The sequence below is a fragment of the Ovis aries genome, chromosome 2, assembly GCF_016772045.2.
Source record: "Ovis aries strain OAR_USU_Benz2616 breed Rambouillet chromosome 2, ARS-UI_Ramb_v3.0, whole genome shotgun sequence".
NCBI lineage: Eukaryota > Metazoa > Chordata > Mammalia > Artiodactyla > Bovidae > Ovis > Ovis aries.
The window spans coordinates 175,103,601-175,120,608 of NC_056055.1; the positions used below are offsets into that span (position 1 = coordinate 175,103,601).

At 39.6% G+C, this 17,008-nt stretch overlaps 1 protein-coding gene across 27 annotated transcripts in view; it reads right to left on the bottom strand.

Moving 5' to 3' along the window:
* Window positions 1–1,786: 1,786 nt before the first annotated feature.
* Window positions 1,787–17,008, bottom strand: part of R3HDM1 (R3H domain containing 1) — a 162,786-nt gene continuing 147,564 nt past the window's right edge. For 26 of the 27 annotated variants that reach the window (XM_060410088.1, XM_060410087.1, XM_060410080.1 and 23 more), the window contains 6 exons: window positions 9,617–9,720; window positions 7,503–7,672; window positions 5,931–6,075; window positions 4,441–4,523; window positions 4,032–4,116; window positions 1,787–3,150 (listed from right to left, as the gene is read on the bottom strand). In XM_060410088.1, the coding sequence (XP_060266071.1) occupies window positions 2,789–3,150; window positions 4,032–4,116; window positions 4,441–4,523; window positions 5,931–6,075; window positions 7,503–7,672; window positions 9,617–9,720 (949 nt within the window). In that variant the 3' untranslated portion in view covers window positions 1,787–2,788. Of the gene's footprint in view, window positions 3,151–3,955; window positions 4,117–4,440; window positions 4,524–5,930; window positions 6,076–7,502; window positions 7,673–9,616; window positions 9,721–17,008 lie in introns of all 27 variants that reach the window. The other variant, XM_042243936.2, reaches the window with a different exon arrangement.

Below are 17,008 nucleotides of genomic sequence, written 5' to 3' on the forward strand. Positions count from 1 at the left end.
GGAAGCTGTCCTTAGGACAGTTTAAAGTCTGGACCAAATCACATCTTTAAATGCCTCCTTTGATGGTTCCTCCTCCCAGCATTTTTCTACAGATGAAATTAAGATTCTAGATCAAAAAGAACAGGAGAATATAGTCGAGGGAATGCATGTGTATTTTTGTAATGTATATGTGGGGGTGGCAATTTGGATATATATATTTTTAAAAGCATATGAGGATTTAATACATCCAAGTATATTTAAAAAAATCTAAAGAAGAAAGTATTATGCTTGTGAAAAGAATTTAGTATCTTTGGACACAATTGAGAATGATTATGAAAATTATGTGCTATTTGCCCTTATATTGGAAAAGGTGTTCAATTAGTTGACTCTCATCAACAAGTCACTTAAAATATGTTCACATTAAAGTTTCAAGGCCAATTTTAAAGCTAATCATTACAGTTGTTTTTTAACGGCAGGCTTCTTGGTTTCAGGGACCTGTGACTGTCTGGGGACAGGGGTGGGGAGATGATGGTGGTGAAGGTTCAGAGCTGACTTCACAACAGCTTCAGCTCTGCCTTCCTCTGAGCAGTCTTCAACTCCCAGAAACCAAGAAAATCAAGTGTCTAGAGCAAAACTTTAGATTTAATGTACAGCATGGTGACCTCAGTCATTAATACTGTTTTGTATATTTAAAAGTTGCTAAACAGATCTTAGAAATTCTCATCACAAGAAAAAAATTATAACTGTGATGAATGTTAACTAGACTTACTGCGATTAACATCTTGCAATATATATAAATATCAGATTGTTATGTCGTATGTCTAAAATGAATAATGTCAATTATATCTCAATTAAAATAACCCCTCACTTTACCAGGATTTCTACAGCAAAAGTTAAGAGAGAATATTCAGAGAACTGAAATAAATCACAGGATTGTAGTTTTGTCTCCACCTCCATGATTAAATAATTCCTGCTGCAGTGTTGGCCCTAATTATGTATCCTCTCCATCTGTGACATTCTACAGTCAAGAATTTAAAAATTCAACAGTCCTTGGAAGTGACTGATTTCCACAGCGCTCCTTCCTACTTCCTTCTCTGTGTCTGGCTCCTTAATCTGACTTGGTTGAGAGGCAGCTCCCACTTCTGCTTTCAGGAGCGCAATATCCATAGTCGCAACACACCAGCTTGTGTGTGCGCAGGGGGCGGTGGATTTGGGATTCCCTGGGACAAAGTAGGGCTTTGCAGATGCTCTAGAGGGAGAGAACATCTGCCCCAGAGTCTGGTAACACCTATTGCTCTTGAGCTGCAAAAAGTAAACCCCTAGTCTGGGCTGGAAGCCAGCCAGGCTCCAGGCAACCTGCAGATGGCAGAATCCCCTTCCCGTCACCCCATTTTGGGTTTCGTAGCAGTTTGATTCTGCTGGGCTGACAAGTGGGGAAAGCTTTCTATAAAGAACTTGAGCTAAACTGGACAACTGGGTGCTCAAAACATCAGCTAAAACCACAAATTCTTTATCTGTAAATGATCATAATGTTGTTTTCAGCTGTCTCACTATATATTCATTCATACTCACAATTGTCTACAACTGACTGGTATTAACTTATGAAAGGACAAAATGACATGAGTCATACCCACAAAAAACACTCCCACAGAGAAACTGATGCTTTGTAGACTATTTGTAAAGTGAGGGGATTTAATGTCTTTCATCTTCCCCAAGTCTGAAAATGAAATCTTCAAGATAGGTTAAGTCTTCAGGACTGACTCTCATTTAAAAACGTGATTTTCACTTACAAAAGACAAAGTGGGTATATATTTGTAAACATTTATTCTTTTGAACTGAAAAAGGCTTGCATCAGCACACATTGTACAGCCTTGCAAATTGAAAAAAAGGTTCCTTGTTCATAAGTGCAATGAATCTTTGATGTCCAGTGATCCGCTGCAAACAATGAAAACACATTTTAAACCACTTAAGAAGTTTCCAGCACTCATCAAATGCATTTCCTCAGGTGACCAAAAAAAAAAAAAAAAAAAAAAGAACAAAAAAAAAATCCACAAGTAAGGGAATGCAAGTAAGTGGCATTTAGTTATCGGAGGGACACTTTAAAAAAAAAAAGTGGAAGTATTTTCCTGCCTAGAATGATTCCTATTCCCCTTTGAATCTAAGTGGTTTGATTAAGAAGTGTTAAGAACATAATTTACTTGACAGTGTTCATATGACCTAAGTGAATAAGGAAAGAACCCTATGAGGGAATTCTTTATTTTCTGGAAATTGTTTGTGTTTAGAGATACAGGGGAAGAGTAATCTTTTGTTTGTGAGGTCTCCTTAGTAACCTACTGGGCCCCCCAAAAGACAGCATGTAGTTTTAACTTGGCTACTCCACGCCTGCATTCTTATTCCCCCAAATTCTAAGTCGGGTCACACTGTGCTGGCTCCAAAATAGAAATACAGGTTGCAACTGGTGGTACTCATTTTGAAGAATAATTTGCTGTACAATAGAGCTTTGGATCTGATACAAGAATTCAGAAATATAAAACAAAATAACTATAAAAGTTAGGAGGCATTTGAACAGCATTTCCTCAGAAAAAGCTGCTAACTCTGTATCATTCTGATGTGGATTCCTACAGTCATTTGGGGTGAAATGTGTGTTTTTCCCCTCTTTGCTGGATCACCGGCCTGTCTTCAGAAGTTGTAACGCCATGAACACACATCCTAGGAGTCTCTATCATGTTAACAGAAGCTCCCGATACCAAGCCAGTTAAAGATGGGTGACGATGGGGGGATCACAAAGGCCAAGGGTCTGAGGTGGCTGTTACTGAGAACTTGCCCTTTCCAAAATGTGAAAGTCATAGTGCTTCTTGCTTGTTCTCAGCTTAAACTTGTTAACCGAGTTAATTTGTTTCTTCAATGCATTCTGCGCAGCGGAGATGGAGGGGAATGTAGCTAGGACGGTGTATGTGGAGGCCAAGTCACTGGGTTTCGAGCGTTCGGGGTTGACAGTGCTGTCGCCACTGCCACAGCAGAGTGGGTGGCGACGCATTTGGGGCTGGGACTGAGGGTCCCGGAGCCATCGGATCTTGGCGCCAATTTTAAAGAGTTCCCCAAAGAGCTTCTCGGCTTCCATGCGAGTTATTCCATCTGGGAGTTCAGTAATTTCCAAGACCTTCCCAACAACTAGAATGGAAAAGGTAGAGAATTAATCCCTGTTACCAAGAGGGGGGCAGAATGTACTGCAGACTCAAATGACACAGGAAATGAACACAATTTTCTGAAACCATTCAAATCCACAAAGTTATACTTGGTATGGCCATCTTCTAAATATTTCTTACCCCCAAGCAAGGGGTGCAGAGAGGCCCATGCCACCGGCCACACTCACAGCCTCACATACAAAATGCAGCCTGTGCAGTGGCTTCTTCAGACTAGGTGTGCGATCCTGGGTACAGGTTCCTGAACTTCAAATTCCCATTGTCAAATTCTACGTTATCTTCAGTTTTTATTTTTTGGCTGTGTCGTGAGGCACGTGGGATCTCAGTTCCCTGATGGGGGATGGAACCCATGCCTCCTGCATTGGAGAAGTGCAGCCTTAACCACTAGACGACAAGGGAAGTATTCTGTATGTTATCTTTAAAACAGCACTTGCCCTAACAAACCCAAGGCTACTGAATAGAAGGTTAAGGTACAGACTTGAAAGCCCTCTGCCATAGAAAGGTGTATTTGTTCTTCAGACTGTACTGCCTGAAGGGTGTAAAGAATACTTCCTTTCTCTAAGAATACAGAGGCAGTGCATTGCATTCTACCTGTTCCCCTCTCACATCTCTTTCGAATCCCTTTGGTCCCTGCACTCCTCCTAAACCTACCTTTGTTTCAGTACTCCCAAACCTGAAATGAGACAGAATTAAAAGAACATTCAAGAAGCCTGCCTTCTAGATAGCATAACTGTCTAAGACTTTGTGTAGGATTCTAGACAAGGGAAACCCACTTCTGTGGTGTGGCAGTTTTAGACTCTCAGGGCAGCAGTTTATAGAAGCACATCTGGATGCCTCTTGGGGACACACCTGCTTCTCCTGCGCCCAGGTCGGTGGATGCAGCTTTTTTGGCTTGTTTCCTTCCTCGGCTGCCATGCCTGTTGCCAGATTGACCCTGAAAATCCACAAACATGAGAAATAAGGTCGATGCTGCTGCAAAATGTAATGGCAGTGTCTGACCACTTAACACTAACTGCACTCAGTCTGGGGTTTGTACTTTAGAAGAAAAAAAACCCAACCTCCAGGCCTTCTGAATTCTGCCTCAGTGGCAGCAGAACTTTGGCCCATCACTTGCTGTCAGTCTTTTCTAAGTAATGGCACCCAATGCCTCCTGCCGCCCGCCCCAACCCCTCATATCTGGACTGTGCTGGGAACTGATGCTCCTACCACCTTCTCCCTCACTCTGCTCTCGGTAGGGCCAGGGCAGCAGCTCTCGCACCTGTTGGGCTGGAATGTGTCCGTGCAGAACAGCAGGAGGGTTGTACTGCAGGGTCTGGCCAAGTAACGGGTATCTGGTATCTCCTGAAAGTTAATAAAAAATCACTTTCACATTTTCCTTTATTCGGGTACAAAGCACTTCACAGAGTTTTCTCAGTTGTCTCAGGATGAGAGAGGGAACATATTCTACCAAATAGAATAAAAAACTGGAGGCACTGACATCTTTTTTTAAAAACTTAAAAGCCTCCACATACCCTTCAAAGAGCTGGGGTAAACTTCTGCAAGCAGGAGGGACTAACAACAAGAGTTATGAAGGAGGTGAAGTGGGAGGAGCTGGTAGACAAGTTAGCATGGAGAGAAACTTCTCTGTAAACCTTAACATTCTATGTGAAATCCTCCAAAGGAACTATAAGAACTCATTCCACCCGTCTGAGATACTAAAACCCACATTTTCTCTGATGGTTAAAAGTGAACGGAACATACATTCAGGGGACAAAAGAAACCTTGGAAAAACATGAAGCTCTCTATCTCCCCCAAAGCATTATTAATTACTGTAAATATATTTTCTTTCACACCTTAGTGCCTAGAGTCATCCCATGGAAAGCGCTTCACACACTGACTGCAAAAGTTTTGTCTGTAATGTTTTCATTTGCTGTACTCTCATTTTAACGTAAGTCCCCAAATGCCGCGCATTCAGTGTCTGGAGGAGGCTTATGGGTGGGTGCTAAGGGAGCATCTTCAGGAAATCATACAGTGCTTCTCCTGACAGTTTCCTAACAGAGACAAGCAAGGCGTGAGCCTCTTGCCACTGTGTGGAGCTCTTTTCTGATGAACATTGTCAGAGTGCTTGGGCAGCTCCCTGGTAGAACACACCCACGACATACTTGCTCCTTCCTAAACACTAGCTGAAGGGCAGATACAACAAGGTTTAGCACCGAGACCAGAGACACAATTTTAAGCACAAAGAGGGAGTTAAGTGGTATTTCATTGAGATTTTAATATTCCTTTCCTTAATGAATGATGTTGAATACCTTTTCAAGGGCTTAATGGACATCTGTTTGTCTTCCTTTTTGAAATTACCATATAGCTTGTTCTTAAAAATTCAGATACTACTTTCCTTTTTAATGGTTCTTTAAGACAGTATTATTATTTTTTAAATATTTACTTATTTATTTACTTGGCTGTGCCAGGGCTTAGTTGTGACATTTGGGATCTTAGTTCCCCAACCAGGGATCAAACCTGTGATGCCTGCAGAGGAAGTGTAGAGTCTTAACCAGTGTACTGCCAGGTAAGTACCATTAATTAATTATTAATTGTGATGAAACATTAAGGTTAGGAGAGAAAATGGTAACAAACAAAAATGCCCGAGGAAGGTGAAAATGCAGTCCTTTGGAAAAGGGAAGGTAGCAGTATCAGGTAAATTACAAACTGATGGGGAGTGAATGGATGTCTTAGAATTCTCTGAGGCTGTGACTAGCTTTCTGCACTTACCTTGCCCAGAGACAAAAGGTCTAGAAAACTGGGGTATGATGGCAAGTGGTGGTCCAGAGGGACGGACAGTTTTCAGGGTAGACAGCTGAGCTGGTGCTGGTGACTGAGCTGGTGAAATAATGGGACTACTGAGTTGAGGACTGTGCTGCAATTATATCAAGAAAACAGGTCAACATTTTAGTCAGGGTTTTTGAAGGGTTCCTTTTGGACAGAAATTTTTATTCTTTCTGATTACAAATATGTACACATTAGTCAGGGTTTTTGAAGGGTTCCTTTTGGACAGAAATTTTTATTCTTTCTGATTACAAATATGTACACATTACATTATAATAGGTGCTTGTTATTTAAGAAATTAAAACAGTACAGAAATTTACAATTTCCAATTCCCAAGGATAAACACTAGTAACACTGTTTCTATGCATATGTACCCCTATATCTGCTTTACAAAAATGGAAACAGACTATACATCCTATTTTTGAATTTTACTTTTGTACTTTTAAAATAGTATTGTAGATACTTTTCCATTAGAAAATATACACTATACACCATACTGGTAGAATTTTCCTAGCTTTTAAAATTGTCCATGTACTTAGCTGAGAGTTTTCTCCTCTAGTATGGCTTCATATCACTGTTTAGTATTGTACTTTCACTTCCCTCTGCAGTGGCTTCTTTGAGAATTTCTGGTAGGGCAGGTCTCAAATTCTGTTTATCTAGAAACTTTTAATTTCTCCCTCACTTCTAAAGAACAGTTTTACTAGATATAAAATTCTTGGTTGACAGTTGTTTATTTTTTTTAAAGTTTAGCACTTTGAATATATTTATTCACTTTTTGCCCCAAAATGTCTTTTGATTGGTATTCAAGGAAGATCCCCATACATTGCATCTGATTGTTAGAACTCTTGAGGTACCTATAAACTGTTTTTTATTTTCTTCCTGTATTTTCTGTAAAGTAATAGCTAGACTCAGAGAGGTTTGATTAGATTCAGGTACTATTTTCTTTGGCCGCCCAGGCACAGCTTATGGATTCCTTAGTTTCTTGATCAGAGATGGAACCTGGGCCCACTTTAATTGATGCTACAATCGATCAGTTGCTTCAAGTGTTGTCTGCCTAATCTACCTATTTGAAAGCTTCTCATAAAACTTTTCCTGTTGTTTTTGATGTTTTTTTGTTCGTTACTTTAATAGGATTCCAAAATATCGCTTTTAAAACTCTATCAGTGTTTTTAGATTAATTGATTGCATTTCTTCTATGATGAAGAGCCTTCCCTCATCAACATTCTGGTTACAGTAAAATGCAGTTCATATGGGAAAGGCAAGATAGCAACTTAATTCATTTTCTTTAATAAAATTCAGATCTAGTTTATCTTCTTAATTTCTAAATTAAAAAAATGTTTAATTATCCAAACACTGGGAAACAGTATTTAAATTATCTGGCTATAGAGAATGTCCAAACTTCTTTACTAATCTGTTTGAAAAGATTTTAAATTCAGCATCAATCTTATAGGTTGGTCAACCTTATGTGACTAAGTGTTGAAAGTTTTAAAATTAAAATAGACAAAAGAAGCATCTTACCTGAACAATATTGTCTACACTACTAAATTCCACGCACTTCTGTCCTCTCTGGTGATCACAGTAATACTTGTTCTGCTTCCACTGTGGGGGTGAATGGGCACGAGACTGCGGATTGTTTGGTACGCTGAGCTGCATCATCACCATTCCGCCACCAGGTGGAGGTGGTGCTACTGAAAATCAGAATTAGGACCCAGCAGTCAGCACACTTTAGCAAATCGCTAGTTTCTTTAAACACCAAGATAATGACAATACTTTTATATTGGACCAAAATTTTATTGTTATTTATGTAAGCCAGATTTAAGCTTTGATGCTTCATACAAGTGTCGTGTGTTTAAAAAAACATTGAAATTGATTCCGTAGACCTAAATATCACACTTATCCTAAACATAATAGGTCAGGAACGTCCAATTATCTAAAAGACCTAGTAGAGAGTAGCACAATTGTGATATGACCTATAAAAGTGCTTAATTTTTAAAGTAAATTTATTTTCAAATAAGCATTATTCTAAATACATAAAGGAAAGCTGGGAAAAAGAAGTACCCTACAGAAATTTTGATATATGGTAAAAAGACATCTTTTGAGTGACACAGTTTCATGTGGTAGGGAAAAGTTTGGCATATGGGATTCAGAAAGCATAATTTCAGTGCTCTGAAATGTCCTATGACTCAGAGAAGATTATTTACCCTCTTTTACTATATTTTCTCATTTGAAAATGGCTAGGAAGACCACGGTGGCTGACTTTAAAAGGGCTGGAATAGTCACATGAACACCCACTGACAGCTGGTTTATTCCTGCTGTGGCACCAGTACTGCAGCACTACTAGTACTGGGAATGTAACCGCCACTCACCGTTTCAGTGTGAGGGAAGGTGCCCTGGGGCCTGCCTCCAGCACCACTGTTTGCATGGCAGTAACCGTATTGGGAATTTCCAGTTCCCCAGAATTAGCACCAACCTGACCTGGCTAGGCACACCACAGAAGGGCTGACTGCTTAGGAGTATCTCAAGGTTCTCCTTGGCCACAGCAGCCCAGATTGATGCAGCCATTATTAGTCATATATTTGATAATCATCTATTGTTTCTCTGTTTCTTCGAGAGATTACATATGTCAACAGATCATTACAATAAAATATGGTCTTATGATAAAGGATTGTTTAAGAAACTAAGGAAGCAAAGAAAACAAAGCAACAAACTCAGTTTTAAGGACTGAGCAAGACTTTGCAGAAGACATAATTTCTGAGTCAAATTTTAAAGGTACGCAGGATTTTGGCAATTGGATGCTGGAGCGGCACACCAGGAGGAGGGAAGAACAGGTACAAAAGTATCTTTGGCATGAAAAAGCACAGTGCATTCTAGAAATAGAGTTCTGTGGGTTAATTACCAGGGAGCGGAAATGGAGAATCTATGCAAATTTTTAATTCAGAGGAATGACATGAAGAGACATCTGTTTCAGGACGATAATTCGTGAACTGTGTATGTGTGTACGTATTGGGGAGGAGGAAGGCTGGGTATGCGGACAACATAAAAGAAGCAAAAGTAGAAGCAGTGAAGAAGGAAAGAAGGTAACGGTTTTGAGGCAATGGTGACAGCCTAAGTGTGAAAGAGGAGAACAGAAGAGAGTTAGGATTTCGAAATCTGTACTGGTCCCAATATGGAAGGTGAAGAAGGGGATGAAAAGGGAGAAATATTAAATCTAAAGTGCCTTTGACATATTCCTGGTTAGGAAATGTCCAATAGGCAATTGGCTATGTGGTCTTGTCGTGGCAGAAACAAATTTGGGAGACAGTGGCAAAAAGCCAAGGTTGAAGCTTGGGAAGTGGTTGAATTTCTGAGGAAGAACCCAAACAGTAATGAAAGAAAGAATATCAGTAATAATGAGGCAGGCAGGAAGGAGAGCCTGAGGAGGAACAGAGAGCAGGGGTACTGGTAGCAGGGGAAAGGGAAGAAGTGGACTGAACCTGTTAAACCTGACTTCTCATGTGCCCTGAATATCCTGGGCATATCTCAGCACCTAACAAGTTGAAAACCTTTTTCCTAGAAATGTCCAAGGAACTTATTTCTCAAATGGACAAACCATCCCTGCCACCTACCCCCCGGCCCCAATTATGTATTCATACCTGCACACTGGTGGCCTTGGAGCTGCTGGGAATTGCATGGTGAAGTAGTTCGAGGAAACTGTACTTGTTCTGATCCTGGATGTTGCAAGTAACCTACTGATGAGCTATGGGGAAAAAAATAAAACAAATACAAAAACACAGCACAATGAGATGAAGATGACTGTAAAGACTCTTTGAATGAATAGTCCTGGAAATTTATTAAAAATAAATTATTTTTCAAGTAGTAAGCTTAGTACAAGTCAAATTAACTCTTATAAATTGTGAGTTTTATGTAATTACTTTTTGAATAAAAATCAGTTTTTATAACACATATTAAAAAAAAAACCTGCTGATTTTATTGCTCTTATTCTTTAAAACTTATTCTAAATAGGGTTTTTGTACTGTTCAAGTAATTATTTTAAAAAGAAAAAACTCACTAATTTTACAAAATAAAGAAGTACTTTATTTGAATCTCTCTAAGCTATATTTTGGAGAAGGCAATGGCACCCCACTCCAGCACTCTTGCCTGGAAAATCCCATGGACGGAGGAGCCTGGTGGGCCGCAGTCCATGGGGTCACTAAGAGTCGGACACGACTGAGTGACTTCACTTTCACTTTTCACTTTCATGCATTGGAGAAGGAAATGGCAACCCACTCCAGTGTTCTTGCCTGGAGAATCCAGGGATGGGGGAGCCTCATGGGCTGCCATCTATGGGGTCGCACAGAGTCGGACACGACTGAGGCGACTTAGCAGCAGTAGCAGCAAGCTATATTTTAGAAAAGAAAATATGCAGTTGGACAATGATGAGACAGAAAAAAGATTTTATTCCTTAAAAAATGTAATATATAAGGAATAAAATAAACACTAGAACATGATTCTGACATTCTAATATAAATACTGACAAAAATAAGAGGCTGTTATTGTAAAATGTCTTTAAGGTTTCCCCTGTTTAACAATTTTTCAGGAAAAAAGTGAAACTCAAAGAGCAATACTGTGAATTCTGAGAATTCTGAAGTAACTGGAAACTATCTTCATTTACTATAAAACCCTGTTACCATCCTTTTTTCATCGTTTAAGTCAACTTTCTTTACATAGTATTTTATTTCTTAATATAGCTTTAATCACTTTCTGCACTTATATCTCACATAACTGCATCAAAAATACACATTCGAGCCAACGATTGAATTACAAAGAATACAGGGAGACAGGTTAACACCATGATGACACAATCAGTCAGATTCAGGCTCTGGGACACTCTACAAGACAAGTGTATGAAAACATAGGCAGTACTCTAAAACAAAGACCAATTGGGTATTTGATATAATTAAGAAATTAATTGTTAATTTTTTTAGAATGTGAAATAGTACTCAAGCTAGGTAGGTTTAAAAAAACCTTTTAGAGATACCTATAATGAAATACTCATAAATGAAATAATACAATACTTCGGTCTATTTTAAAATAACATGAGAGGAGGATGAAGTAGAAGTTTAAATGAAAACAGATTAGTTATTATTAATAAATGCAGAAACTAAGTGATGGTACATGGGGGCTTCAGTGCACTTCTATTTACATTAATGTATATTTTAAAATGTCTGTAATGAAAAGTTTATAAATGATTCTCTAACTCAGGCTGACAATTCTCCAACTAATAATAACATGTAAAGTTTTACTGTTTTCTGTGGCAGTAACTCAGTGTAGTTCAATAACAGTAAGAAAGGAATGCAAAGGGACGAATTCACAAAAAGTGATTTTGGGCCATATGACAAATTGGAAAAGTAGTACTTTCTAAAACTGATGTTAATTATGATCAAAATGTGTTATGAGTACTAGCCACCTGTAGAAATAATACAGCTCAGGCATAGTTTGTAAAATGTACACTGACTGGGTCGAACAGAAAGCTACACCACAGGATAGAAGGACTTTAGGTTCTTCTTCCATCACTGGGATGAAAATCCAATAGGATCTTAACTATGTTAAAACTACATGAAAGTGAAAGTCACTCAGTCATCTCTGACTCTTTGCAACCCTGTGGACTATACAGGTCAGGGAATTCTCTGGGCCAGAATACTGGAGTGGGTAGCCTTTCCCTTCTCCAGGGGGTCTTCCCCACCCAGGGATCGTACCAAGGTCTCCCGCACTGCAGGCAGATTCTTTACCAGCTAAGCCATAAGGGAAGCCCAGCAATACTGGAGTGCGTAGCCTAACCCTTCTCCAGCAGAGCTTCCCCATGCAGGAATTGAACTGGGGCCTCCCGCATTACAGGCGGATTCTTTACCAACTGAGCTATCAGGGAAGTGCTAAAACTACATACAATGAGAAGAAAGATTGAGAGAATGTGATATGAATATGACAACAGAAGTCACCTTAGGGTTGTAGATATATCTGCTGATTCCTGATACTTTATACTTGCTTTTGCATTTTCCAAAAACATGCATGCATTTTATAATCACTAAAAATACCCTATGAAAACTGCTTGAAAGGTTCTACTTTTAAATGTTGTATTAGGGATTTAGTATCAATTAATAATCTGAATCTTCTTCAGATGTCGCAGTATGGCCTGTGATCTTCTGAAATATAAACCACCTTCGATTCATCTGAAGGACAGACTTCAGTCAGGTTTGCTCTCTCTGGAAGAAATATTAGCTTTCTGCCATAAAAGCATTTTGCAATTCAAAGTGATTTCTACTTTATTTATTTTTTATGAAGCGGGTGTCTATTTAGGACAATATAAATAAACCCTCAACCAATTTGAATTTGACCAAACTAATATGCTCAATTAATGAAAATGAATGTCAAGTAAAACTTCTGTTGTCCAATATCTGGAGTTTTCCCTTAAATGCAAATGGTCGATTTTTTTAGGTTTTCTGGTTAAATGCTTCTATTCCTAGATGTATTTCATTTATAGCTCACCTATTTTCAATCTGAAACAGTGGAGAAAACAAAACTATGCAGACTAAAAAACAGAGAAAATATTAATATTTCAGAGACAAAACAAAAAGGTGTCAGGACATCTACGATAAGATTGTTGCTTTCACTGAGAACTGAATCTACTTTGTATCCTGGCAGCTAAGACAAACTGTTGAATCCAGAGAATTATAAGACTCTGCCAGGATGATAAAGGAAGCAAGTATGTAAGCTTTTGGCAGGTGCTGGATTATAGACATATCATAATTGCATTCTATGATGAATTTAAAGCAAGTAGTTAATTATAGAGGAATGTAGTCCTTTGACAGAAGATATGAAACACCGTCCATATTTTACTGGGTAACTGAGAGGATAAAAGGGAAATCTTGCCCAAAGAGAGGATTACTTCCCTTTAAAATATAGACGGGATGCAGAAGTACTTGCAGTAAGGGCTAATGTTTTCCTTAAAAACAAACTTGTAGTTTTCAAGTACTTGAATGAGACCAGAGGGTCTGCACTGCATACTTTACATAAAAGATGCCTTTGATTTGAGAAATTTACAGGCAGCTATTATCAAACACAATCAAACACAAAGATATCTATAGTGCTTCTGGTGAATGACTGAGTTTGATATGGGCCATGTTCTCACCAACCCACTAGTATAAACTGGTTCTCATCAAGCACCTATGTTAGTGGACCTATGGATATATCACTTTACTAGCTCACTGATGTGGCAGAAAACATTCACCAAACAGTAATTTTAGTTTTAGTACAGCTGGTCCTAAGGTGCTCTTTTTGAGAATACCTTAGCTACTTATTAAGTCTGTTCCTACTGTGAGACCGTAACATTGCCACTGGCACTCAGGAAGATGCTTGTACATCTGCTGTGTGATATAGCTGGAGAAGAGGCATCCCATTTCTCAAACAGCTTCATAAAATCTTTTAAAATAATTTCAAAAGATAGGAGGCCAAATAATACAATTTCTTATTTTTTGAACCAAATTTCACCTATTAGAGAGTGACTTCTGGCACAACAGCTTGAGTTTACTCATCTTATCTCCCCACTGAGACTGGAGAAAGCTATTATAGGTGATAGAAATGATCCTAAGGATGAAAAGTAAAATAGAAAACATCTATTCAAGAACATCTATGAAAAGCTGGTAAGAAAGATGAGTTTGGTATTTGAAACAATATCACTCCCTCCTGCTTCTCTCAGTGAAAACAGCCTACTCAAGACCACTGCAGCAAAGAACACAGAGCTCCCTCTCCCCACAACACCCAGAGGGAGGGTTTCTTCCTAAGAGTGGTATGTCAGCTTTCTCATCCTGCTCCCAGGTACCTGCTGCTGAAGCTAAATCCTGAGTGAATGAAGGTGAGAGACGGGAACTCCTTTTCCTTCACAATCCATGTATAGGACAGAGGATCTACTGTGGGTGTGGTGTGCTGAGAATACTGGGGTTCTGGTCAGATTACCCTTGCCCCATCTCATGAAGTGGTGATTTCATGCCAGTGATCCTAGGCTGTGGTCTCCTCACCCTCCACCAAGTGATCAGCTTATAGGGTTGGGTATTATCTCAAGAAAAGCTAGTAACTGTCCACACCCCCAGCTTCTGAGCCCTGGCTCAGAGATTTCTGGGGAGAAAACAGGGGTCATAAAACAGATAGCATCTGTTTTCTCAAAAGAATGGTCTTCAATTGTAACAGAGAGGGAAGACGTTCACGCCTACAGGTGCTTTCAAGAACAGCGAAAAGTGAAAGTTGCTCAGTCTTGTCTGACTCTTTGTGATCCCATGGACTCCTGCCTGCCAGGCTCCTCTGTCCATGGAATTCTCCAGACAAGAATACTGGAGTGGGTAGTTGTTCCCTTCAAGAACAGGAGTGGGTGTGATAAAGACAACTGGGAGGAGATATAAAATTCAGGCTAAATTGTAGGCCTGCTAGTTCATAGGAAGGAAATAGGCAAAAATACAGCAGGAATGATCCTTTCTTAGGGCAGAATAAAAACCAAATATTAACTACAAAAACTTTTGCTTCAAAGGAGCCAGATTTTGATTGAATTACTTTGTAGAGCAATCTGTGAGTCAGAGCATTCAACTGGAAGCAACAGAGTAGTCAGCTGGCAGTTAGTGGATATTGTCAAGGAAAAAGAGAAACAGAGTCCTAGCAAAACCACTGTGATTCTAGGATGACTTGTGAGAATACCCAAAGTAGCTTTCCCTGCTTGAGGAACAACATCAGAGGCTGAACATTTGGTGTGCTGGGAAGCTTAAATAGACTTCACTAAAGTAATCCAGTCAGTCAATGAACAAATTAACAAGTAAACAACAATAACCAGACTGGCTACATTATTTAAGATATCCAATTAAAAAAATTACAAGGTATGCAAATAAACTGGAAAGTGTAACCCCTTCTTTGGACACAAGCAGGGAACAGAAACTGCCTAAGAGAAAGACTTTTCACATTTATCAGAAAGACCACAGTATAGCCATTATAGACATGTTCACAGAAACAAAGGAAATCATGATTAAGGAAGTAAAGATGGAATGGTGACAAGGCTGCATTAACAAATAAAGAATATTAATAAAAGAGAGAGAAATTATATTCAGTCAGTTCAGTTCAGTCACTCAGTCGTGTCTGACTCTTTGAGACCCCATGAATCGCAAAACGCCAGGCCTCCCTGTCCATCACCAACTCCCGGAGTTCACTCAGACTCACGTCCATCGAGTCAGTGATGCCATCCAGAGGATGCCATCTCATCCTCTCTCGTTCCCTTCTCCTCCTGCCCCTAGTCCCTCCCAGCATCAGAGTCTTTTCCAATGTGTCAACTCTTCGCATGAGGTGGCCAAAGCACTGGAGTTTTAGCTTTAGCATCATTCCTTCCAAAGAACACCCAGGGCTGATCTCCTTCAGAATGGATTGGTTGGATCTCCTTGCAGTCCAAGGGACTCTCAAGAGTCTTCTCCAACACCACAGTTCAAATGCATCAATTCTTCGGCGCTCAGCTTTCTTCACAGTCCAACTCTCACATCCATACATGACCACTGGAAAAATCATAGCCTTGACTAGACAGACCCTTTGTTGGCAAAGTAATGTCTCTGCTTTTCAATATGCTATCTAGGTTGGTCATAACTTTTCTTCCAAGGAGTAAGCGTCTTAATTTCATGGCTGCAATCACCATCTGCAGTGATTTTGGAGCCCAAAAAATTAAGTCTGACACTGTTTCCCATCTATTTCCCATGAAGTGATGGGACCAGATGCCACGATCTTCGTTTTCTGAATGTTGAGCTTTAAAGCCAACTTTTTCACTTTCCTCTTTCACGTTCATCAAGAGGCTTTTTAGTTCCTCTTCACTTTCTGCCATAAGGGTGGTGTCATCTGCATATCTGAGGTTCTTGATATTTCTCCTGGCAATCTTGATTCCAGCTTGTGCTTCTTCCAGTCCAGTGTTTCTCATGATGTACTCTGCATATAAGTTAAAGAAGCGGGGTGACAATATACAGCCTTGACATACTCCTTTTCCTATTTGGAACCAGTCTGTTGTTCCATGTCCAGTTCTAACTGTTGCTTCCTGACCTGCATATAGGTTTCTCAAGAGGCAGGTCAGGTGGTCTGTATTCCCATCTCTTTGAGAATTTTCCAGACTTTATTGTCATCCACACAGTAAAAGGCTTTGGCATAGTCAATAAAGCAGAAATAGATGTTTTTCTGGAACTCTCTTGCTTTTTTCATGATCCAGCAGATGTTGGCAATTTGATCTCTGGTTCCTCTGCCTTTTCTAAAATCAGCTTGAACATTTGGAAGTTCACGGTTCACATACTGCTGAAGTCTGGCTTGGAGAATTTTGAGCATTACTTTACTAGCGTGTGAGACAAGTGCAATTGTGCGGTAGTTTGAGCATTCTTTGGCATTGCCTTTCTTTGGGATTGGAATGAAAATTGACCTTTTCCAGTCCTCTGGCCACTGCTGAGTTTTCCAAATTTGCTGGCATATTGAGTGCAGCACTTTCACAACATCATCGTTCAGGATTTGGAACAGCTCAACTGGAATTCCATCACCTCCACTAGCTTTGTTCGTAGTGATGCTTTCTAAGGCCCACTTGACTTCACATTCCAGGATGTCTGGCTCTAGGTGAGTGATCACACCACTGTGATTATCTGGGTCATGAAGATCTTTTTTATACAGTTCTTCTTTCTGTGTATTCTTGCCACCTCTTCTTAATATATTCTGCTTCTGTTAGGTCCATACCATTTCTGTCCTTTATCAAGCCCTTCTTTGCATGAAATGTTCCCTTGGTATCTCTAATTTTCTTGAAGAGATCTCTAGTCTTTCCCATTCTGTTCTTTTCCTCTATTTCTTTGCATTGATCGCTGAGGAAGGCTTTCTTATCTCTTCTTGCTATTCTTTGGAACTCTGCATTCAGATGCTTATATCTTTCCTTTTCTCCTTGGCTTTTCACTTCTCTTCTTTTCACAGCTATTTGTAAGGTCTCCCCAGACAGCCATTTTGCT